Source organism: Neopelma chrysocephalum, unplaced genomic scaffold (assembly GCF_003984885.1).
Source record: "Neopelma chrysocephalum unplaced genomic scaffold, ASM398488v2 Primary Assembly neopelma1_97102, whole genome shotgun sequence".
Lineage (NCBI taxonomy): Eukaryota > Metazoa > Chordata > Aves > Passeriformes > Pipridae > Neopelma > Neopelma chrysocephalum.
In genome coordinates, this window is record NW_020925744.1 from 1,609,281 (window position 1) to 1,634,992 (window position 25,712).

A 25,712-nucleotide genomic window follows, 5' to 3' on the forward strand; every position below is an offset into this window, starting at 1 on the left:
CTTGTGTAGTTAGACTCCTTCCAAGTATTTCAGTGCCTTAAGGTATTGAATTTCAGGTATTTCCTCAAAATATAACAAGAGAAGAGAAAATTCTGGGGACCTCTATTGAAAATTCTTGAAAAGCACAGTTAAGCACTAAACAGCAGGTAGAACTGAGTCAACAATTAAAAACTCCAGTTTACTAATTAAAGTGGTAATTTCATAAAATTAGGATTGTTTCTTTTACTGTGTTGTAAAACAACCTGGTCCAGCAAATTAAAAGACCTCTACTTTACAACACAGGTAGTTGGAAGAAGCAGCTGAGTTCATAACCAAGTAGACAAAGTCCAACTTCCTGTCCTTTTTAATATTACAGTGCATGCCTCAGTGATAAAAGATAATCTAAGCTCAAGTATCTTAAATATCTGTACAGTACTATTTCTCAGGCTATGACTTGTAAGTAGAAATGTGTTTGATTAATGTACATGAAAGAGTCAAGTTCATAAAAATTATGCAAACTGCATTATAGGTGCATTATCTTACATTATTATTGTGGATGCCTCATCCGTGTTCAAGGCCAGGCTGGATGGGTCTCTGAGCAACCTGGTCTAGTGGAAAATGTGTCCCTGGCCATGGTGGGGAGGTTGGAACTAAACGATCTTTAAGGTCCCTGCCAACTCAAGCCATTCTATGAATAATCTTCAAAAGGTAGTTAAAGCATCTCAGATTCAGACTAAATATCTTATTGAGGAGGATGCTAATGAAATATGCAATTTAACAGAAGGAACCTAAAATCACTGAATTTGATATGTCAAGTGGCAGTGACAAACTAAAAATCAATTCAAGTTAGACTTCAGATTTTAGGACTGCCTCTGCAGTCAGGGTTTTCATATTTGCTTTACATATCTCTACATCTGAACAAATAAAGAGGGAAAGTACAATACTAGTACATATAAGCAGTATCAAATGTAGAAGAAAATAAAATCAACAGATATATCTATAAGAAACACACTTCAGACAATATCAGAACACGGAAGGTAAAGACATATTTCCACTTGCAAGAAATTCTTTATATAGTTTCAGTTTTCAAGGTGAAAAAGTAAATGTGGCATGAATACACTTGTAAATCACACTTGCAAAGGCTTGTGCAACACCACTTTCCCCTTTGATAAACAACCCAATCTTTACAAGTGTATTGGGTTTGTGTGGCCAGGTTTTGGCAGTTGGGGGGGTTACAGGGGTGGCTCCTGTTAGAAGATTCCAGAAGCTTCCCTCATATCCAACAGAGCCAACAGCTCCAGGACAGACCTGCTGCTGGCCAAGGCTGAGCCCATCAGTGACAGTGGTAGCTGCTCTGGGATAATGTATCTAAGAAGGGGGGGAAAAAGCCTGTGCAACTGCATCTGGAGAACAGCAGAGTGAGAATATGTGAGAGAAACAACTCTGGAGATATCAGTGAAGGAGGAGGAAGAGATGCTCCTAATGCTGGAGCAGAGATTGCCCTGCAGCCCATGGTGCAGCCCTTGGTGAGACAGCTGTGCCCCTGCAGCCCATGGAGGTCCATCTGCAGTGGATCAGAGATCCACCTGCAGCCCGTGGAAGGCCTTATGCTGGAGCAGGTGGATATACCCAAAGGAGGTTGTGACCCTGCGGGAAGCCTAGGCAACTGGCAAGACCTGTGGCCCCATGGAGACAGGAACCCATGCTAGAGCAAGTTTGCTGACAAGACTCGTGACCCTGTGGGGGACCCACACTGGAGCATTCTGTTCCCTAAGGACTGCACCGAGTGGGAGGGACCCCCACCGGAGCAGTTCATGAAGAACTGCAGCATACAGAAGGAGTCACGTTGGAGAAGTTCATGGAGGACTGCCTCCTGTGGGAGGTACCCCACACAGGGGCAGGGGAAAAGTGTGAGGAGTCCTCCTTGTGAGGAGGAAAGAGTGGCAGAGACAATGTGGGATGAACTGACAACAACCCCCATTCCTTTTCCCTCTGTACAGCTGAAGGGTAAGAAGCAGAAACTGGAGGTAAAGTTAAACCCAGGAAGAAAGGAGAAGCAGGAAAAGGGTGGTTTTGAGATTTGATTGGTAGTAAACTAAGCTCTATTTCCCCAAGTTGAGTCTGTTTTGCCTGTGTCAGCAATTGCTGAGTGATCTCTCTGCATCCTTATCTCCATCCACAAGCCTTTCATCATATTCACTCCTCTCCCCTGTCACCTGAGGAGGGGAGTGATAGAGCAACTTGGTGGGCACCTGCTGTCCACCCAGGGTCAGCCCACCATAAAAAGTCATAGCATTTTAAAAAATTTCAAAAGCAGAATTTATACCTCATAGTCTGGGCCTCCAAAGTGGGACTTTTTCTTCAATTCTGTCACAGCATTTTTGTAGGCTTCTTCAATTCTTCTCCTTTTCTCTACCTCCTGTAAAATTACACAACCATTGGATGCAGTGAGAATGAATTGTCAACATGTCAACAAGTAGAATGACCAGGGTAGGTTCTTCTCCAAGTAGCAATTGAAAACCTGATGATTTTCTGAATGTATTTGCATGCATGCATTATATGTGCCCATATACATGTATATATAATAGTAAGCTTGGGGAACTAGCTATCTTGAGGATACTTTTTAATTCATGTGGAAGAAACTAGATCAGCACGCAAAAACTAGTTTCTAGTTTAAGCATGGTTCATTGAGTGTCATATTTTGTATCTGACAGTTTATATAAACCTCCTTGACACAGATGCTTGGGCAGGGATAACAAAGGGTAAAAAATAAAACTAGTAAAAGGCTAACGTGCTCAACATGGTGATATACTAATGAGTTATATCCTGTGAGTTTGTATCCTAATTACAGGATCAATGTGAATCATTTTGTAGACTCCATGCAAAGACTAGTAACTTGACATCATTCTCACATAATAGGTTGTGACTGTAATAGAGCCACTGATGGTGTCTGTATCACTGTATATTTTGAATAAGGTAGTAGTAACACCAGAATCAGATTAAGTCTAATATTTCCTCTGCAAATTCTGCGTACTGCCAGATACTTTCAGTGAAAAAGCTCCAAAGACTTCTGAAATTCTTGCAGAATTCAGCTTTTGTATGCGAGATGTTTCTCTGTCCCCTCTCAGAATCTGTTCAAGTGAAAGAAAGTGAAGTCTTACAGGTGACAACTGGACACCACACACTACTTCTTGTAGATATGAGCTTATTCAGACTACTTCTTGCAGATATGGGCATAATTATTCAGCAACCCAAACCGAAATGTAAAGATTCAGTGGAAAACAATAAAGCAATACAGAAAGGCTGAGTTTACCAACTGGGAATTTGGAGGTAACATTCACTCTGGAACACATTTTCCAGTTTCTAGTAAAGCAATAGCTTTGACGTAAAACAAAGTAGTATAGTTTTCCCCAGAAAAATAAAAAAAACAGCACTTAGACTAAACAATATTGTCTGTAACCGTGACTGTAGGTTTTTATCTTCTGAAACTATCACAAAGAGGCAGAAACTGCTAACAGGTTTCACAAAATTTTGCATGGGTTTTTTTTTTTGAAAGATAAACTGGAGAGTTGTGAAGATGCATAAAGCATGACTTAAGTATATGTCACTGAGAGAAAGCATAGAAATTTTACCAGACTTGGAATGAAAAACAAAAACCAAAAACAAACAAAAACCCAACCAAGCAAAAAACCAAAACAAAACCAACAACAACAACAAAACCCAAAAACAAGAACAAAAAAACTAAACCCAAAACCAAAACAAGCCCCACCCAAAACAACTCCTCCTCCCACTCACCCCAAATCTCCACACTTTCTGTACTTCAATTTGCAAATTAGTGATAATACACATATGTCAAAATACAGCTCTCCGAATTTGCCAGCTTCTCTTGGCAATAACACTAAATAAGGCAGAAATTGGGAAAGTGATTGCGTAAAAAAAAAAAAATTACTTGCTGTATTAAAACTCTGTAAAAGTTAAAGAGACATTTAAGTTTCAAATGTCAAAGGTGAACAAAGTAAGTGACCTAAACATATTATTATTAAGGTAACATTTAATGTTCAGAAGATAAATTTGCTTATTAGTAACAATTAGTGAGACCAAACAAAACAAGAACAAAAATGCTGGCGTAGTCAAGAAAATATGAAAAGCATTATCGCAAGGACTTTGTTGAAAATGAAACAATAGTCCAAATACTGAAGACAAAATCCTTTTCTTGTGTATCCATTTTAAGAAAAGTCTATTTTAAAATACACTTAACATTTTATATAGTGCACTGGAAAAATAAAAAGTCAAGCTCAAGATCTTTTAAGAGTTAAGTGTAAAAGGTGGAAAGAAAAGCTCTAACTGCAATTACCTTTAGAAAACACTATATGCTTTTGTATTAATTTTATTCAGGCCATCTATTTTGGTATTGAAAGAAAACTAACCACAGAATCTGTATTTTAATCATCTCACAATATTTATTTCCTTCTCAGAGCATTTTACACACCTAGCCAAGAAAACCAAAACTACAAAGATCTATACCATTCTCATCCCATGTCTATTTATCAGAGGGCAAAGCAATGGTTTTGCTCAGGCCCAGAGTTATAGAAGATATTCTTTATAAAGAATAAGTACTAGATAAAGTTAAACCAAAAGTAGCTCTTTTATGGAATGCAGAGCTGTGGAATAGTGGTAGCAGAGGTCTGAATACAGTCAACTGCTGTCCTTAGGGATGTAAGTGTCAAGGTGCTGCTCACAGGAGATTGCAGGGGTGGCATTTGTGGGAGTAGACCAGGGTTTCACTCTCAGCCAAAGCTATTTCACCATAATTCTATGTTGTTTAATTCATCAAAAAAAGCCTCTTCCAAAAGGCTAGCAAATAGAGAAATACAAAGTAATTATTTTATATTAGAATTAAGGTAATTTACCCTGTGTGTCCTCTAAACCCTATTAAATTTCATTGACAAATGTAACTTTAAAAAAGTTGCAAGTCTACTAGAGCAGAGCAACTTAAAAGCTCCAAGGTTTCAGAAGCTTTTGCCACTTTAATTTCTAGGAAAACAAGTCAAAATAAGTTTGTGACCCTCTTTAAAATGTACTTAGTCATGCTGTATGAGATATTACTCACATGAGACCCAAAGTGAAATTTAGGTTGGAATTTGCTAACCACTTGCAGCTTAAACAAGTGCTTTAAAGTTAGTCCACCGGAAAAGATAAAAGTGAAAAATAACTAATATAAATAAATTCAAATTTTATATTAACTAAACTAGGGGCAAGGAAAACATCCCTTCATCTCTGCTCTAAGGAAAGCCTGATCAAATCAACTGAACTGTGTTTGCTCAGCACAGAAATGAGAAGGTTTTTTTGCAGGTGGGCCTAAGAGTAGCCTTCCAATACCTTCAAGAAAGTCATAAAGAAACCGAGCCAGACACTTCACAGTAGTTTAGAGCAGAAAGATAAAAGACAAGAGGCAGATACTGGAATACTCCAACTGGATACAAGGCAAAACTTTTTCACTCTAACAACAGATGAGCAGCAGAACAGGCTGCCCAGAAGTGCTGTGTAGTCTCCAGCCTTGGAGACCTGAAACCAGACTTAATAAAACCCTGAGCAACTTGATCTGACCTCAAACTGTCCTTCCTTTAAGCAGAAGATTAAAGAGACAGAAACCTCTTGAGTTCCCTAGTCCAATCCGAATTACCCCCGATTCTATGAACAGGCTTCAAGTCTTGGACCTAACTGTAATTCCTCCAACTGCTTATTGTTGACAGAAGTCACAATACAGTTAGATAGGGCCAGGCCTTTGGAATATGAACAAAAGACAATACAGGATTCAAATATGGATGTATTTTGTCTGAGTATGTTCATTCTTTGAATAGTGTACACTAAATGGAGTAAAAGTTGAAGCATAATATACACTATATGGAAATATATTAAAAAAGAGAACAGAAAAACAGCTGCACCGCACACCAGCCTGTGATGGCATGATTATGTAAACTAAAGCCTGAAGTACAACCTGCCATGCCTCCAACAACAAATCTCAGGCCGACACTGGTCCTTTAGAAGGACAGAAGACACTGTTCCTTTAGAAGTGTTACAGTGGTTGAGCAGGCTTAGCGTGAACCACCACTGCCATTAGAATAACAGATACTGTAAACACCACACACAAATAATTTAACCAATTAGTATAAAACACAATTTAATCTCTTCAATCTGCCAAAGGAAAGTGAAATAACCATATCTTGAAGAGATTTTTCAAGTTACAACTGGTTCTCCTATTATCACCATCTCTTATCACATTAAAACACTTCAGAGACTCGTACATCATTTTGCACACATGGATAATTATATCCATGTTAGAAGGCTGCAAGCAACACACTTACTATGTCAAGTGCTTTATAGATATAAAACATATAGGATTACCATCTGTGTAAGAGCTAGGAAAAGAAAGGGCTATGATGAATAGTGTTACTATATCACCAGTAAGGATGAGGCCCTTAACATTTTATAGGGGTGATAATGAAAGCACCTAAAATTAATAGATGTTGTACATAAAAATAAAAGCAGTTCCTAGAATAAAAAAAAATAACAACAGCTCATTTGAAATTTTAGTTTCAAGCTACAGAAAACTTTTCCCAGCAAAAGTAAAAGGAAAATGATCTTACCTTGTCTAGCCTTTTTTGCCAGCTTTCTTCACGTTTTACCATGAGTTCAATACAATGAGAGAGTGTAGCAAGGATTCCAGCAGTAGTTGCTTTGAAAGTTATAGCTTCTCCTTTAAAGTCTATGCCATTAATTCCTTTGGGTGTCACATGTGGAAACACTAAAAACACACAAAAATGAATCTCTGATAACAGCCTTTAAATCAAACAAGCACTTTACACGTATGTGCTATATTTGAAGACAATAGACTGGTTAGAAAAAACCCCCTAATTTAAAAATAAGAATCAGAAGTGGTAATAATGTTCAGCTATCCATTGCTACAGCTTCATCTTGCTATACTGTATTTCAAGCCTGCTTGTAATGCTGTATTACTCTGCACTCTGCAAATCATGTGGGTGGAGGGAGTGGTAATAATTTGTAACAATAGCAGTTTGACAGCTCGAAATGGGGCCTAATTAACACAGAGCAACCTTAAAACATATCAGATACAGTACTAAGAAAGGAACAATTTCAAAACGTCATCAAACCCAAAATGTAATACTCAAGGTTGCTTTAAGCATGCAATTATAGATTTTAAAACCTCAAAGTAAAGAGGTATAAGATAAAAGTATCAAATGTGTTGAATTATCCAAGTTCTGTGGGTTTTGCAGTTCTAACGACTACTTCATGCTGTCAACCACGCCATCTGTTGCTAAGGCTATTTAAACAAGTTACTTAAAATGCGTGACAAAAAAAAAGTACCTATTACAACATGTCAAACTGGTATGTAGGTTGACACAATAACAAATCAAGCACTACACGTGAATGTCAGAAAATATTAGAAAGCAGAAGTAACACTCAAGTTGAAGCTGATAGAGCCCAGCAAGTTAAAGTAACTTTTGCTATGTCACAGAACAGTATAATGACTTCTCACCTAGATTAATATTAGTTTTTCCCCAGTCTGTCAGTTTGTCAACATGCCACTGCTATAGTTTTAAAAAGTACAAAAAAGTATTTGAGTAAGTTTATCCAGTATCTGTCTGCAAGGACAAAGCAGGGCTTTAATCAGCTCAGTTCTTGTAAGGAAGATAAATGCTATTGCCATTCTCTAATGGCACAGCACAGTATCTGCACTTTGGGAACAGAAAGCAATTGTCACAGGGTCTTCAGCAGTGGTTTAAGTCTCCAGAGCTTTTTTATGCACCCCTTTCAGAAAGAGTCCAACTATTTTTCAAACTAGTGACTACAGACTACACGCTATCAGAAGTACCTCAATAAACACACATACTATGGTAGAATACAGCTTGTTGTTTGGTTTTTTTTTAATGTTAATCAAGAACATTTCCAAAAAGGTAAAGATGATGGGGGCTGGAGGTAAAAAAATAATAAAGGAAGGGAAAGAAAAAACTGTTTCAGAAATGATCATGAGGAGAGCAGCTCCTCCTCCAGAGGGAACATGGAGGAGGCTGAGACTGAAAGTGGTATAAGCTGACAAGGTGGTGATGCAGTGGCTCCACTGAAAATAACAAAAATTACACAAGACCTTCGCCCATAACATTTCACAGCTGAAAAAGACAGTTTTATACTAATAATTTCTCCTGTTGGTGTAGACAGTGTTCACATGCAGGCTTACCAGCACAGCTATAATGCTTGCAGACGAGATTGTTCTCTCTCAACTAGGAAACATGGAGACACACTGAAGAAACTGCCCCTAACTGCAACACTACATAAATAATTTCAGAAATCTCTATGGTAGATTGTAAAGGAAATGCAGCAACCCAGCCTCATTTCCTGGAAAAGAGAGCTTTTATCTCTTTCTAGGTCTCAACCACAGCTCATTAACACTTCCACACAGTTTTAGTCATCATATATTCTAAGCCATTCTTTAGTAACTAGTCTCAGATAGCAGTGATAGATGGAGAGCTTGCAGACTTCAAGTCAGTGTCTGTAGTTCCTTTCAACCATTACAAAAATGAACACGTTGTAGAAGGATGTAAAACCTGTTTCTTTGAAGAGATGGTCACTACAGAGATTACTTACAATGGATGCAAGTATTTTGATTCATTCCTAATCACAGGAAACATGTCTTTCCGAAACATGTTAGAAGATGACCTCAACCCTCGCTTGAGCAACAACTGAGCTTCAGCACATTAGAAGTACTTGTCAGGAGATTTTCTATTTGGAGAGCCCACACATCTTTCCAATTCCTGTTTTATGCTTTTCTTCATATCAGCTATATATTGATTTTTTCAGAATGAAATCAGGCATCAGGAACCTATGTTTCAAGGTAAAGGCTAACAGGAAAGTGTTCTTACTGTTGCAATTGCACTTTGGTGATCAAACTGCATGAAGTCAACTGAAAAAAGCAGGAAAATTTTCTCCCACTTTAACTTCAATTTCAACATGTTCCAAGTGGTTCCTTTTTAATTATCCCATCTATGCTCTATTTGTTTTCTCTTACATTTCATATAGGAAATTCTTCATACTGTGCTTTAGCCTTGAATAGCTTTTTATCTCTTCTCTCCTACACCTCTGTGTCTGTTAGGACGGGTGTTTTCCCTTCTTGTTCCCAAGATTCTGTGCGTAGCACTTTCCCAGATGTCCCAAATATCACGTTTGATCAAATCTGTTTTTCAGTGAAACAGGAAAATATTCTAAAGATAGTAAGTAGAAAGAAGTTCCTTTAGCTGTTCCATTTTATGTCCCCTTAACATCTTACATCACTAAACTAATTCTAAATACCTTTGTAGTACTCTACCTAGCTCTTCACTTGAAGATCCTAGAGAACACACAAAAGAAAAAGCCTCCCTATCCAAAACATCATCTTCAGAGTAGGACATAAATGTCCATACTCATGTTAACTTTCTCCTCCCACCCAGAGAACAAACCATAAAAGACAATGTGAATATGGTCCCTTGGGTCAGTCTTAAATCTAATGATCTGAGCATTACATTGGTGCACTAGGAGTCTGAACAGTAGGCTTAAACACTCCTCCTTACAGTAAGCTAAATAAACAGGCTGAACCTATGCCTCACTCCTGGAGCACTGAGTGGAGAACAGTCCCAGAATAAACAGGCAACCACTTCTCAGCTACAGTTAAGAAGATTGTTACAGTTCTTACAGAACCAGAGAGAAACTTTTAGAAGGGAACCCGAAATTTGAGAAACCACATTTTAGTAGCTGCTCTGCAGCTAAGCTTTAGAAAAGGGTGAAGCTGAAGATAAATCTTTCACTGTCTGTTACTCTGAATATATGGTCATGGCTGTCTCAACCTGAGATATCTACTTCCCTCACTGCACCACTTACGATTCCACTTAAGGGCAGGGACTCTAATTTTTCCTTTCTAATCAAGCTTAGCAGCACTCAGCAACTAAATATTTAATGAATTTAGCCCTTAGAAATCAAACTGAGGCACAGAAAAATGGAAATTGAGATAAATATTTTCATAGAAATAATTGATGGATAGTAAATTTAATGGAACATAGGAATCATAACAACTGGAATTAGAAATTCTGCAAAAAGCAAGGGGTTGCATAAATTATTTCCTGTAGTGACCTACAGTATGTGAGTTTAAATACACATATCCATAACACACATCAATTTCTAAGCATGTAAGTTCCCAAAGGCTTGATGACCAGATGTATTAAAAATACAGACTTTCCTAATGACATTCCCCATAGCATACGCATATATGTAGCAGAGGCACCACAAGAATGTAGATATGAAGAAATGTTCTAAAGGTAAATGAAGCTGAAACTCCTACACAATCCTACCAAAATTAAGTCTGACAAAGACATCTCCTCCAAAATGAATCATGCAGTAAAATTAAATTCTTACTTAATATTTTTTAAATAAGGCTTTTTCAGTTTTCTGAAAACTGAAAACAGTCCTCAAAAAAAGAAGTACAGTTTTATTCATACAATAGGGTTAGTGGAACTGTATGCTTGCCTATAGGTGAACATTGCAAGCTTGCCTACCTTTAGTGACAAGAAGCAAAAAAAGATTTGTTCAAAACTTCAGGGCTACATGCTACTCAACCTCTGAAATCAGCATTACAATAAACCTCAGTAGAATAGGCACTTAATAGAAAAATCTACTCATATGATGAATTCTGGATGTATCCTGAAAGCTCCTTTCATTTCCTCTTCCCTTATAAGAGTTTTGGCTATACTCTAGAAAGACCACTTAAATACAACAAGGAAATATGTAATACATGGGAACAATAGTCAATTAAAAAAACCCAGAAGACACAGAAAAGGCTTATTTTGCCCTATATTTTTCAGGTTCTTGATGAAGGCATTTACATGTTTAAGAACATTTTTAGTGAGTACTTCAGGAGATTCTATTCACATTTGAAATTGAAGGTAGTGCAACTTCAAAAGTCTCCTGAATCAAGTCTAAGAAATACCTTAGGACTAACTGAATTGTCAACATGTAGAGAATGTAAACACTAAAATATTTCAGTCAGGAAACATGAGAAGGTCTAAGAAGAATACAAGTAGACTTTAAATTCACACACAACTTCCTCCAGGCCAGAAGTATCAGACTTCTAGAACAGCAAGACATGCGTGAGTTCTTCACATTTGCTGCATGGATGCAATGAGTAAAATATTCTCATTATTTATGATAAGAATAAATACCAGAATTCTGTCTTCATAACAATGAAAAGTACAGTAAAAAAGAGTTAGAATTATGATAAGTGAGAATCAGTAACAGTGCTGACTTAACCATTACATAGCCATAGTATTTGGAAAACTATAGTGGGACATCCGTAACTGGAAAAGCACTGCAGTCCACCAAATTCCTAAAGCAGATAACATTTGCAAGAAAAACTGCAATTACCTGTTACAAATATCAGTTTCCAATATCTCAATGACGCAGCTGTTTCAACAGAATTTTATAGTGATAATAGCTTTAGACACAGAATAGGAAATTACAGCTTGATAAACTTGCATTAGTGCTTGTGGGATTAAGAATAACTCAGAATCATGAAAAACAGCCAAAGAATTATTATATGACCAAGAACTTCCTATCACATACACTTAAATAAACATTCTTGCCATTTTCTGCCTAGAAAAGAGCGTAAGTATCTGTCTTGTATCAGACTTTTCATCATACCATTTATCATAATTTTCACCAGTGAAAAAATTGGGACAGACTTACATTTTTCCTTACTGCTGTTACTGTTATGTACAAAATCCCCATCAGGACGCATTGTAGGGAAATCATCTTCATCATCTTCTACCACTAAATTTGAGAGAGAGTGTGTTATGGGAGTGAGAAAGCTTTTCTAGTTCTTTAGCGTGCAAGAAAGAATTAAGGGCATTTTCATGGGTAAGCAGTACTTTTTCTCATAACAGTCGTGAACCCTCCCTCCCTTTTTGTTTTTTTGACTCAAGACCACTATCAGCATAGATGTCAGTAAATATCAGAATCTAATATCTGCTAAGTATTGAAGTTTAGCACTCGATTCTATGATAAGAACAACATATTTCAGTGTTACAACTGAGTAAGTAAGGAGCCATGATTCCAGCAGGTATCTAGTCTTCTACACTGGAAAGTTTAAAAAACGTGGAACTGCACTTATCTAGTGTTTTATTACTACCAAAATTTTCAGACTGCCGGAACAAACACAGAGCTGAATATAAATGTCTCAGTAAAGTGCATAGATACGACAACAAGCTGTGCTCTGGGATAAGCAATTTAGATATTTAGACATTCACACCTTAGTCTACTAAGGTCTTGAGTGGGCATTCAGTGCTCTAGTTCCAGTCAATACATCTCAGAAGCATTCCTTATGGCTGCACCTTTGACTTTTTTAAAGAATGTACTGTTTCTATTAGAAGTAATATCCCACTGATTTTTCCAAACAAAAGGTAAGAGCAATAAACTAACTTAAATTCATCTTATGAGGGTTAGCAATTGGTATTCTATAATGTAAAACACTTAAAAAGAGCACTTCTTTTGTACAGTTGACAGGTACAGGTCAACATCAAGCAGATTTTTATACAAATCTGAATTCTGAAGCAAAACTAGTTAACACTGTTTATGCAGAAATATATATGATTGATCCCTTTACTAAAGAGTAAACTTAAGATACATATTTTATTTATATGACATCAAATGCTATTGTACTTATACCAAAAGGTTGACGGGGTAAAAACCAAAAATCTATGGAGGGCAGAGTTTTCAGTTACAGTGTTACCTTTATCCCTCTGGAGTTCATCTTTGGAAACTGCATCTGCACAAGCATCAAAGTATTTCTGTAAAGTATCAACTTGTCTACACAAGATGTCTCTAAAAGTTTCCATTTCTGCAAGCTTCTCACGTAAGCTATGGCCCTTCTGAAAAGTAAAAAGGAAAAAAGCCTGAAATGCTTCTACACACTCAACAATAGATTGATGCATAAATTTAAAAAATGTATTTCTGCAGCGATAGCGAAGAAATTGAAGTACACTAAAGATATTTTAGATATCAGCAGTCATGAAATCCTGCTAATGTCAGAAGACACCATATACAAGTGTTCCTTACTCATTTTGTCCACTAGCCTCAATTTCCCTCTTGATTGCATCTGCTACTTCAGAGCATTCAACAAAAGCTCATTAAAAATGCGGTCGTGCATGCTACTAACTTTATGCCCATTTGCCTGAAAAGAGTCAGCCCTAGTTTAAGATCTTTATTCTGATCCTTACTCCCCTTCTTTGTGTTGCTCCTCTTCTGCTGTCCTGGAAGTACAGAACACCCCAGTTCATACATTAAATATTCATACAGTTGACATAAGGAGAGCCATAATTTGTCAGTCAGTACTGTATCAAATTTATTGAGCCACATAATCAGTGTTTGTTTTCATTTGGAGCCCTTGCTATTCTGGTGAGTAAACTACAGAAAGCTAATAAACATGCTCACAACTTTGATTTCCTTGCCACTAGAAGATGACACTACAGTTAAAAGAGAAAACTGCACAGAGGCATGAGAGAGCTCCCTCGTATCATCTGTTCACCATCATATGATGAAATATTAACAATTAAACTAAATATTTTGTATTTTTTCTATAATTACGTGAATGAGTCTTCACATGTTACTTCTTTTCCAGGTGTGTGTGCACCAATACTAAGAAAACTTTATTCACTAACCTTGAACGAAGAGGTGGATGTCGCAGAGTATCCACTTGCTCCAGAGACAAGAGACACCATGGAGCCATGGCGTCGCAAACTTGACTCTGATCCATAGCCAGATTCAGTCTGAAAAGCAAACCACGGACAAAACTAGAGTGCTGAGGCTTTTAATGAAAAAGAAATCACAAAAGCAAGATTAATACCATTTCCTCTGAAACCCAACCATTTGGTTTTTGTCATGAAGCAGCAGTGGTTTTAATAACTCAAATTGTGCCAGCATCTAAGATGCTGATGCAGCATCCGTGAAGTTTTTTGTTATCTTAATGATTTCTAAAAAATCTGCTACTTACAACTGATTACGTGCCCCCAAAAGAACAAGGCAACGTATATACAAGGGTTCAAGAAAAGGACCATGTTCTATTATTTTGATTTATGTAATTCCTAAGAAGTAATTTTCACACAGCCTATTCAAAAAGCTATATTACTCTACCATAAATTGGGGGATTAACATGGTTCAGTCAAGACAATCAGCCTCAGTCAATCCTTCCAATCACACAAACAGTACCATTTTCTTTCTAAAAGCAACAAAATAGAAGTCACAGAGAATGAAACAATTACTGCTATCAAGTTTTCTTCCTGTTCCAGGCTTCTCTAGCAAAATTATTTATACTAGATTGAAATTATTTTTTTACTGAAAACAAAAGTCTCCATAAAACAAGATGAGATACTACAAGTAAGAGAGGAGTGACTAATTAAATAATGAAAAGAAAAACATATCTTGATTAAAATAACATATACAAGATCTAAAAATATACAGTCTGACAAATTTCCTCAGAAATCAAACAGAATCAGATACCAAGGAACTGGAGGAAAATACATTTCCCTAAATGTTAATGTGAATGACCTGTGCATGGCAAAGCAGAGGAAAAATCCTGAAAGAGAATGTAAGCAATAAACATAGTTCAGAATAATATATGAAATACTGTTATTAGATGAGTTTGATCAAGTAGACGGTGACGACATTATGAAAGACTTTTCACAGAAATAAATTCTGCAGCAGGACAGAAATTCAGATGGGGCAGGGAGAAGGGGAGACAAAACAAATGGTATAGCACAAACAAGCAGCAGTGATGAAATTCCAGCTGTTGTGCATTTTGTGGAAAAATTTGAAACTGCATAGGCTTTGGGAAGGCAGGAGAGCGCTGACAAATTAAGATGTACATCAACTTCAAAAAAGCAAGAAGAAAGCACAAAAAGTTATTTGAAATGTTGGCTAAAAAAGGATTTGGACAAAGTGGGACAAAGTATGTATGTCTGAATTAGAAGTAAGAGTTTGGGCATACAACGGCTTTGTTTCAAAAGTGCTTTATAAGCATAAACCTTATAAGAACATTTTACAAGAGTCACCCAACACTTTGAAGCATGTCTTTTAAAATATTTTAAATGCAAATATAAAAAAACTTCACTGTTTTTCCAGTAACTTCAGTGTTTATTTAAGCATATACTACAAATATTAAGATGATCCTGAATATGCTTTTTTTACAGTCAGTTTGACAGTGGAAACTAATTTAATTTTTTCTGTAAGTTGTACACACTAGGAAAGAAGAGAAAATTTCATTTCAACAGGATATGGCTTAGAGAACAGATCAATTTTAAAATGTAGCCAAAATATCCATTTTATTGAGGTTGGAGTATTTTAACTACAGACAGCAAACATTTTCTGATCACTTTCTCCTTTAAGTGAGAAAGACCTACACAAAACCTGGATTTCAGCTTAGGAAGTGAAATTTCCATATTTCTTTATTTCAAGATTTAATCAAAGCCACATCTTAATAGTAATGCTCTAGAACCTCCAAGAATAGATGTAATCTTAGAAGTAGAAAATCTGATGGCTTATATTCCACATTTGAATTAACTCATTTTCTTCCAGTATTAGGCATACAATCAATGCTCAGTTACTTTAGTTCATAAAATAAAAGCTGAAGCTGAAAAAAACCCCCTTCTTTCCATATCAATATATAAGCTTGTTTTTTTTAAGGTACCTTTTCAGAAGGATATTTATTTGTCTGTCATTTATGCTTGTGATTATTAATTGCACTAAACAGTTTATCCACGCTTCAGAATTGTACACAAAACAGCATACATGATTATCATCTAGATACAGCTATCAGCCTGCAAACCCTACCAATAAAAAGGTGCTACATAATTAACTATTTGTTTTTGCAATCAAGAAGCAAATTGAGCAGGTGCTAAAAGCAGACCAAAAAGCACACATTAATTGAAAGCACGTGCATTTACAGACCATGTTCACAAAACTGTCTCAAGACAATTATGTCTGAATAGCCAAGAAGAAAAAAATAAAATTACATCAAGAATACTTATTTGTCAAAAGAACCAGAAAATAAGTATTGACTTGTAACTGATGTACAGACAAGCCATCCTGCTCACAGCAGACACAAGCAAGCAGAATAACACAAACAAAGGAAGCATGAATCATGCAAAGCCCCACCATTCTACTACCGCAACATCTAAACGAGAGCAGGTCACTGCCGCATTTATGTCTTGCAAAGCAGATCATCATTAACTATTCACTGCAGAAATAATCAATTACATTGAGAAGAGGAATGTAGACAGAAGCTTCTTCTTTTTACACAATTTTTAATTTAGGATAAAAACTGGAAAAGCAGGTAGAGTTCATATCATAGAAACCAACGGTCTCCGCTTGAAAACAAAATTATTTGTAGAACTTGTATCAATTCATACCATCAAGCACTAATGGTAAATTGCCATGCTCAGTAAAAAGATGCAGTTCTTTGAAATTCCATGCATACATCACAGCTTCAAAGCTACACTAAAACTGGCATTTGATAGTATATTGCAACACCTTCAGCTTTCTAAGGCAATGAGTGAAATCCATTAATCCTTTTGTTATGACAGACAAGAGGAAAGAGCCACGTGATCCAAAGCTTCATGTGATCCTTTAACTGGAGCAGAAGCTAGTATCAGCAACAAGGCAGTGCGTCAGAAAAGCTGCTTTCAGTAAAAAAAGCTAAGTGTTTGCAGAATCATATTGCAGATCTCCATTATGGCTCGCACTGATCCGCCACGTAGAAATTTCCTTGAGTGGAAAATAATACTCTCAAGTAAAGCACAGACTTAAGGAAAGTTCTCCCACTTAAAATCAAATAAAGCAAATTATTTTCAGGTGTTCAAGGAATTATTTTGATTATGTCTCAATTCAGTGCCTGTGAAGCACTTCAATGTACATTTATCCACCAAGGCAGATATATTCAGTTAGCGTTATAAATTATTTATTATTTTACATAACACATGCAGCAGGCAGCTCCTCCTCCTAAGGCATTCAGTTCACTCTAGGAGGTGGAAACAGATATTAGGACACTGTGAGTCTAATCTCATTCTCTGCAGTATTTGTGAAAAACCCCATTCACACATCCGAGAGATCAAGCCACAGTATCTTAGGAGAAAGCAGAATAGAAAAAAGTAATAACACAAAACTAGAGAGCTGGAAGGTACTATGAAAGACTGGGTGGAAAATAAGCAGGCAAGCTCTGTAAAACAACTATGTCCCAAAGGTAATTTTAAGACCTGCAGCAAATGCTTCAGAAAGAAGAGTTAGTGAGTGCCAGGATGAGCCAAGGCAGGGTTACCCAGCAGATGGCTGCACAGTAAAACCACCACAGACACTACAGGCAGGGCTGTACAGGATACATTTCTGAGCCCTGAAGTTAAAGATATAATTATCACGTGACTGTAGGTCTGATTTTTCAATTGCTCTTAAGCTGCTGACACTGGAAACCTAAGGTTTCAAAAACAAGGTGGTAGTTAGCAGGAAGGTAGAAATAGGAATTTCACAGTCAGAGCTGCTGGATGATGATTCCCCACCCACAGCCCTCCCAAACACAGTGCAGAAGACTACATGGAAAGGATAAAGCTTCTAATATGATGTCTTCTGCAAGTGCAAAACCAAGGAAAGACTCATAGACATAACTTTCCTCCAGCAGTGATAAATGTTGCAACTCCATAGTAAATAAACATACTATGTGCACAGGAGGAAACCCCAGGAATTCTGAGCTGAAAAGTATAATAAGACAACTGAAAAATTAGCCTTAAGATTACTGTAATTGCGATACTCACTTATCAAATCTAAAAGCAGAACGAAGGATAGCCAGGAGGACGCCATGACTGTCCTGCTCCTCAGACTTGGGAACCACTGTGTCAAAGTGACATTTTGCAAAATAAAACTCTTCACTGAGCAAAAGTACCAAAACCCAAGCTGATAATAACTGCAACCCTCAGTATACCTAGTAATAGAATAAAGCAGCTTGTACTCCTGGGTCATGAGACTATAGCAAGACTAGGAGAGGGCTACATTTGTCCTTCCCGTGAATCTAACCTGTTAGTAGAGGGTATAGCTATATAAGAACTAATAAACTCAATTCTGCTATTAGACACTGCCAGAAAAAGCAGTGATGTTCGGCCTCAGCTCCCAATGCACTGAAGTAAGTGTTCTTACTTGCTTTCATGCTTTGAAAAGTGGGAGTAGTCACAGATTTTAAAAAATTAATTCATTCCATTACATCTTGCCTCAACTGCACAACTGTGCTTTTAAAAATTAGAACAGTTCTGATCCCAACTGAAAGCACTTGTCTTTCAGTAGTTACACGAAATTGCATAATAGTTATATTAAATATTATTACATCATCGCTAAGTATAAAATCCAAAAGGGAGTGTTGCCAGGGTCAATGCACAAGTGCTAGCTAAGGCAGACAAGCAAGGAGGCAGCAGGGAAAACCCCCTGCAGGAGCCCCAGAACTCTCTCCCATGGAGCGCCCACTAGGTGGAGAGAAAGCCCACGCCTTGCCGAGACTGAGCACGCAGGGATAACCCAGCAAGTCTCAACAGCGGGAGGGAGCAAGGAGGACTAGACCACACACTGTGTTCACAATTGACAGGCATTTTGGCAATATTTTACTTATCCTTCAAAACGGCAGGGAAGGTATGATTGCCTATTACTCTACTCCTTGGTTTGGGTTTATTTTCAATCTATTTAAGACAGTTAAATACCATATTAATATCATTTCTGTAGAAGAGGAAAAACACATCCACCATTACTGTTAGGTGAAGAAACTTGGGCTAAAGACCACAATCAAACTTTGAAAGAGAGATCATCATTAAACAGCAAAGTGTTGGAGTTTTTTCACCTTTGTGGAAAGATAATTCTTGCAAGTCTGAGCCAGATTTGGCCATGGACTTGAGAAGCCTACGCTTTGCTTAATCAGAATAAACATTTTCGTATCGAGAAACCCCAGGATTCAAAGTAAATATGCAGGTAAGGTTGTTACTTTTTCTAGAAGCAATGGACTACAAAAAGCTTTACATTAACACAGAACATATCTGTCATCAGGTTTATCAATAAGAAGAAAAACTACCAAAGTAAATGCTCCTGCAAAACCCCAAAAGGTCATTAAATCTCTTGTTCACCTAGTGCAGTTAGCATTTATCTTGTCACACGGGAACAAATATTTTTTTCTCTTCCACTCAATCCTTAAATCCTTAAACATTCATTTAGCCACAATAATAGAAATCTCTATCAAATGCTTGAGTATGTAATAGATAGCAAACACTGTAAGATGAAGAAAATTAGTACTGACATATTCCATAACATACCTGACAAAGGATTTAAGGAAAACTATCTTACACCCGAAGGAAATACATGAAAACACATGCTGCTTAAACTGTACTCTCGTAACAGCGATTGGGGAAAAAGTGGGAAAAAGTAAGAGTTTACTTTGAACACATTATTTGTTTTGAATCTCACACCCTATTAAATCTTACACAATTTTCTTCACTTTCAAAACCTATTCCCTATTCTTATTTCCTTCTTGCTGTGGCCCTTGTTTTTATCAGCTCTCAACACCTACTTCCTTCAAAAACAAGGGAGGCTCACTGCACCCATTACACAGTTGAACAAAAAAGGTTATACCAAATAAGGGATTCCCCAACACATGCAAGTTTTTCTCATGTTCCTGATACAGCTTCAGATCCCTGAAGTTGCCCAGGGTAAAGATTCATAAAAGCAGTCCCTCTACTGAGTCAAAATCATGTTTGTTTAAAAACAAAATACAGTCTGGTTTAAAAGCTCTTTACGCAACAGAATTCTGCCATCAGTAGAAGCTTTACACCCACTTCTATAATCATATATCAATTTAACACATGGAATCTTTGTGTTGTCAAGTTCAAACTATCTAGGCAATAATTCTGTCCAAAGGTAATTTTACTTTTAAGCAAAAGATTAATACACTGGATAGGAAATATCAAAGTTCTGAAGGCATAATTCCATAAGAAAAAACACATCAGTTCTGCATGACAGGCAGCAAAGAATGATAGAATCACTGCGGTTGGAAAAGATTTCCAAGACCATCGAGTCCAACTTTTGACCAAACACCACCACGTCAACTAAACCATAGCACAAAGCGCCACGTCCAGTCGTTTCTTGAACACATTCAGGGATGGTGACTCCACCACTTCCCTGGGCAGCCTGTTCCAATGCCCGACTACCTTTTCAGTGAAGAAGTTCTTCCTGATGTCCAACCTGCAGAGCCTTCCCACCCTCCAGCAGATCACCACTCCCACCCAACTTGGTGTTGTCTGTGAACTTACTGAGGGTGCCTTCAATCCCCTAATCCAGATTGTCCATAAGGGTATTAAACAGAACTGGCCCCAATACTGAGCCCTGGGGAACACCACTGGTAACCAGACACCAGCTGGGTGTAACTCCATTCACCACCCCTCTCTGTGCCCAGCCATCCAGCCAGTTTTTAACCCTGTGAACAGCCGTCCAAGCCATGGGATGTCAGCTTCTCCAGGAGAATGCTGTGGGAGATACTATCAAAGGCTTTACTGTAAATCCAGGTAGACAATGACAACATCCACAGCCTTTCACTCATCCACTAAGCAGGTCCCCCTATCCTAGAAGGAGATCAGGTTGGTCAAGCAGGACCTGCCTTTCCTAATTCCATGTTGGCTGGGCTTGATCTGGCTGTCCTGCATGTGCCATGTGATCACCCTCAACATACTCTGTTCCACAACCTTCTCTGGCACCGAGGTTAGACTGACAAGCCTATAGTTCCCCAGTTCCTTCTTCTGACTCTTCTTGTGGATGGGCATCACACTTGCCAACCTCCAGTCATCTGGGACCTCCCTGGTTAACCAGGACTGATGATAAATGATGGAGTGTGGCTTGGCAACATCTTCCACCAACTCCCTCAGTACCCTTGGGTGAATACCATCCAGCCCCACAGACTTTTGAGTGTCTATGTGGCACAGCAGGTCACTAAGTATCTCCTTCTGTATCATGGCTAGGCTTCACGAACGAAGATTTGGGAAGGGCTCTACCCACGTTTCTGCAAGCGTGTTGGTGTCTAAAAAGGCCAATACGAGAAAGGCATGTCCGGTTGCAAAAGGCACAGCAGAAAGACTCCTCAGATGGTATATTCTGCAAGGCATGATTCTTTCTGCATTGTCTTTTCTCCTCAAGGGTGATCCTGCGTGCTTTCTCAAAAACATCAGCAGCGTTATAAATGGTGTGTCTCTCGGCCTCCCGATTGGAGGCCAGAGTAGACCAGTTATGGTGATCAATATGCCCGAGGCTGAGTTGTTGCTTCAGGGAGTCCTTGTATCTTTTCTTCGGGGCTCCTCTCTTGCGGCAGCTGGTGGCAAGTTCACCATAAAGCAGGATCTTAGGGAGGCGGTGGTCCTTCATCCTTGAGATGTGCCCTGCCCATCGCAGCTGCATTCGCAGTAGCGTGGCCTCAATACTTGTGATTGCTGCCTGTTCCAGAACAGATGTATTGGTCACATAGTCTGACCAGTGGATGTTTAGGATTGTACGGAGGCAGCGTTGATGGAAGCGTTCTAGGAGACGCAGGTGGTGACGGTAGAATCTCCTTCTGTATAACAGGGAGTCTATTCTGCTCCCCATCCCTGTTTACCAGCTCAGGGGGCTGGTGGGCCTGAGGATATTCAGTCTTTCTGTTAAAGACTGAGGCAAAGAAGGCATTAAATACCTCAGCTTTTTCCTCAACCTTGGTGATAAAGATCTTCCTTCACGTGTCCAATAAATGATGGAGATTTTCCTTGGCCCTCCTTTTGTTGTTAATGTATTTGTAAAAACACTTTATATTATCTTATACAGCAGTGGCCAGATTGAGTTCTGGCTAAGATTTCACCTTTCTAATTTTTTCTCCACGTGACCTAACAACATCCTTGTACTTTTCCTGAGTTGCCTAACCCAACTTACACAGTAAACAACATTTGAAATATTTTAAGTCAAATGAAGCTGGTGAAGGCTCTGAAGCACAAGTCCCACAAGGAGTGGCTAAGGGATTTGGGGTTGCCCAGCCCAGAGAAAAGGAGGCTCAGGGGAGACCTTATCACTCTCTACAACTACCTGAAAGGACGTTGTAATGACATGGGTGTCAGTCTCTTCTACCAGGCAACAAGTGACAGGACAAGAGGAAATGGCCTCAAGTTGCACCAGAGGAGGTGTAGATTAAATATTAGGAAATTTTTTTCCATGGAAAGGGTTGTAAAGCATTAGAAAAGACTGCTTAGGGAAGTGGTGGAGTCACCATACCTTGAAGTGCTCAAAAAATATGTGGATATGGCACCTGAGGACATGGTTTAGTGGTGACCATGGTGGTGGGTGCTAGGTTGACAGCTGACATGATGATATTATAGGTAGTTTCCAATTTAGTGATTCTGTGAAACACTTGATACAAAACAGCTGTACCAACATCTAAAAAAGGTAAATGAAAACATTAATTGTTACAAAGACTAGCACCATATTATTCCATAATTCTCATCTGAGTTCATGGGTTAAGAACAAGCCTAACATGACATAAAACTAAATGCTAAAGGGATAAATTATCTTAATACTTCCAATGTTAAGCCACAAGACCTAGTCCCAGATACAGAAAGGCAAATATATGCATGCAAAGCAGACTCCACATCAAAAAACTTCAGAAGCAAACTTAGATTATGCTAAGAGCTTTACATGTTTCATGTAAAAGACACATTTGGATATCTAAAGGAACAAAAATTCAGATAATTTACAAAAGCTCAGTGAATCACCAACTGGAAACATTAGAGTATGTCCTCCTGGCACAAGATATCACAGTGCCCTGTCCTCTAACTGGTCAGGACTAGGAAAATTAAGTTTTCATACGACCCGTATTGCTATTGTATTAGTAGTTTATTTACGTACAAGTATTTGAAAAGATACCAGTTCATGTGTTTTAACTCTTAAAGTCAGTATCGTGTGTGACCACTAGAGGGAAATAGCGAAAAGGAAAGAGGCATTGCCAGAGGTTACTCTCGGTCAAAGCCCAACAGTAACCCTCACCCTGTTTCTGCTTCAGTTCCTGGGCATAGAAACCTCTTTCCTTGGCAGACAATTAAAACCAGAGCAGATTTACCTTTAGCCTTTATAATTACATTTCAGACACATTGCTCAGTGAGGATAAAGTTTTCCACACAGTATGCAAGTAGTAACAATGACATTTAGTGCTGAAAGGATGGTAGTGAATTAGAAATTTTCTCTATTGAGATTAATGAAATTATTCTGAAGTCACACTTCTCAGCCAGTTCAAAACAGTGAACCAACTATGAACATGTTCATTTCCAGTTAAGCTTGTCCACAGACAACACTAAATCAAACACGCTGACTAACGTTCTGGCTCAGATTCCTTAGAATTTAACAACTGGGCTCAATTTAATTCTTTAAAAAAAAAATGTCTAATACTTGACATAGAGAAAATCAGTCACCTCTGTCTCAAGTACCACATCCAAGTAGAAGACGTTTCTTTACATTCAAGTGCTTTGCCATTAGTCTGCAGCTGTCAAACACACAGCTCACAATGAAAAGTAGTTTTATATACGAGACAGATGAACAGCCACAGGATTTCTTCATGTACTGAGAAAGCACTAAGTAGGATCTCACCAAATTAGTTTTCCCTGTACGCATATGCACTTTGGGAAGCACCAGAACATTTTAGTTAAAACCTATCAAACCCATAAAAAGTCATGATACAGTAATGATACAGACACATTTCATTTGAAAGAAATTATCTACTCTATTCATGACACTTAAGTTTATACAAGTTTACTAAGGAGTTTGTGGAACTGTTTTATGAAACACAATTTTCAGAAAGCTCATCTTTGAGAATTAAAATATTAACTGACATTACACACAATATCAAACACATCAGTAAAAATATTAAACAATCTGCCAATATAAAAACAACCTCCACACTATCATTGTTCATTGATGCAGAAAAAAACAGACTGATTTTATTTGCTGAAAGCCAACACTCTCTGTGCAATAGGAAAAACAACTTCAAGCACAGCACAGGTCTCTACAATAAGCTGACCTACCCTATCCTTGAAGGAAAATGGTGGAAAAACAGCTCACAAAAGGCTGCTTCTAGTACATTGGAAGAAAGCAAACCAAAGTATCTGCAGAGGGACCTGGACAGGCTGTAGAGTTGGGCTGATTCCAACGAGATGAGGTTCAACAAGGCCAAGTGTCAGGTCCTCCCCTTTGGCCACAACCCCAAGCAGCGGTACAGGTTGGGGACAGAGTGGCTGGAGAGCAGCCAGGCAGAAAGGGACCTGGGAGTTTGGATCAACAGGAAGGTGAACATGAGCCAGCTGTGTGACCAGGTGGCCCAGAAGGCCAATGGCATCCTGGCCTGGATCAGGAACAGTGTGGCCAGCAGGACCAGGGAAGTGATTCTGCCCCTGTACTCAGCACTGGTGGGGCCACACCTGCAGTACTGTGTCCAGTTCCGGGCCCCTCACTTCAGGAAGGACATTGAAGTGCTGGAGCAGGTCCAGAGAAGAGCAACAAGGCTGAGGAAGGGACTCGAGCACAAATCCTATGAGGAGAAGCTGAGGGGTTGTTTAGCCTGGAGAAGAGGAGGCTCAAGGGAGACCTCATCACTCTCTACAACTCCCTGAAAGGAGGTTGTAGCCAGGTGGGGGTTGGTCTCTTCTCCCAGGCAACTATCAGTAAGACAAGAGGGCATGCTCTTAAGCTCTGCCACGGGAGGTTTAGGTTAGATATTAGGAAGAAATTCTTTACAGAGAGGGTAATCAGGCATTGGAATGGGCTGCTCAGGGAAATGGTGAATTCTCTGTCCCTGGAGGTTTTTAAGATGAGACTGGATGTGGCACTTAGTGCCATGGTCTAGTAACCATGCCTGTAGTGGATCAAGAGTTGGACTTGATGATCTCGGAGGTCCCTTCCAACCCATCTAATTCTATGATTCTACGATCTGGTCTGTAAAATGTTCAGGACTTTGAAGATAAGTATTATCACTAGTTTTACACAGAACTGTAATACTATTGGTCACTATTAGGTTGTGCATTAAGCTGTGGGACACTATTTTGTTCTGCTTTCTAGAGGGGTAAAAAGTTCATTACAAGAGAAAGGATGCCAGTGCAGTGCTGGTGCCAACACAAAAACTTCCCTACAATAAGCATTAGCTAGAGAGCAGTGTAATAAAACAAGCAGTAGTAGCCTACTTTTACTCAAGTCTTCTACGGAAACTACATTATCTCATTTCATGACAGCACATCTGTGTTTTGTACAAGCTGTAGAGCCCATCCTGCAAGAACTTGTGTCTTAATTGCACACTGTACTATGAAAAGTCCAGGCAACATTCAATGCCTCTGTCATCAGAATAAATTATTTTGTAGACTCATATATTCTCTACATGCTGCTGAAGTTAAATCCCATTGCTGGTTCCCTTACAGCACTGTATCCCTGAAAAATTCATCACAAGAAAACTACATGTGTTAAGAGCTGACAAACTGAAACATTGATGCTATTGCCTGCGGACATCGCAGTGTGTGTATGGGGGTGTGACATGACTTAAGGAGAATGGTCATAATCTTGCTATTATATGCTTT

At 38.4% G+C, this 25,712-nt stretch overlaps 1 protein-coding gene across 4 annotated transcripts in view; it reads right to left on the reverse strand.

Annotated features, from left to right (window-relative positions):
- COL4A3BP (collagen type IV alpha 3 binding protein) overlaps positions 1-25,712 on the reverse strand; it is a 76,387-nt gene that overhangs the window by 15,028 nt on the left and 35,647 nt on the right. For 2 of the 4 annotated variants that reach the window (XM_027671403.1, XM_027671402.1), the window contains exons 4-8: positions 13,737-13,844; positions 12,809-12,947; positions 11,767-11,850; positions 6,627-6,784; positions 2,306-2,398 (exon numbers count right to left, since the gene is read on the reverse strand). In XM_027671403.1, the coding sequence (XP_027527204.1) occupies positions 2,306-2,398; positions 6,627-6,784; positions 11,767-11,850; positions 12,809-12,947; positions 13,737-13,844 (582 nt within the window). The other 2 variants (XM_027671404.1, XM_027671405.1) reach the window with 2 other exon arrangements.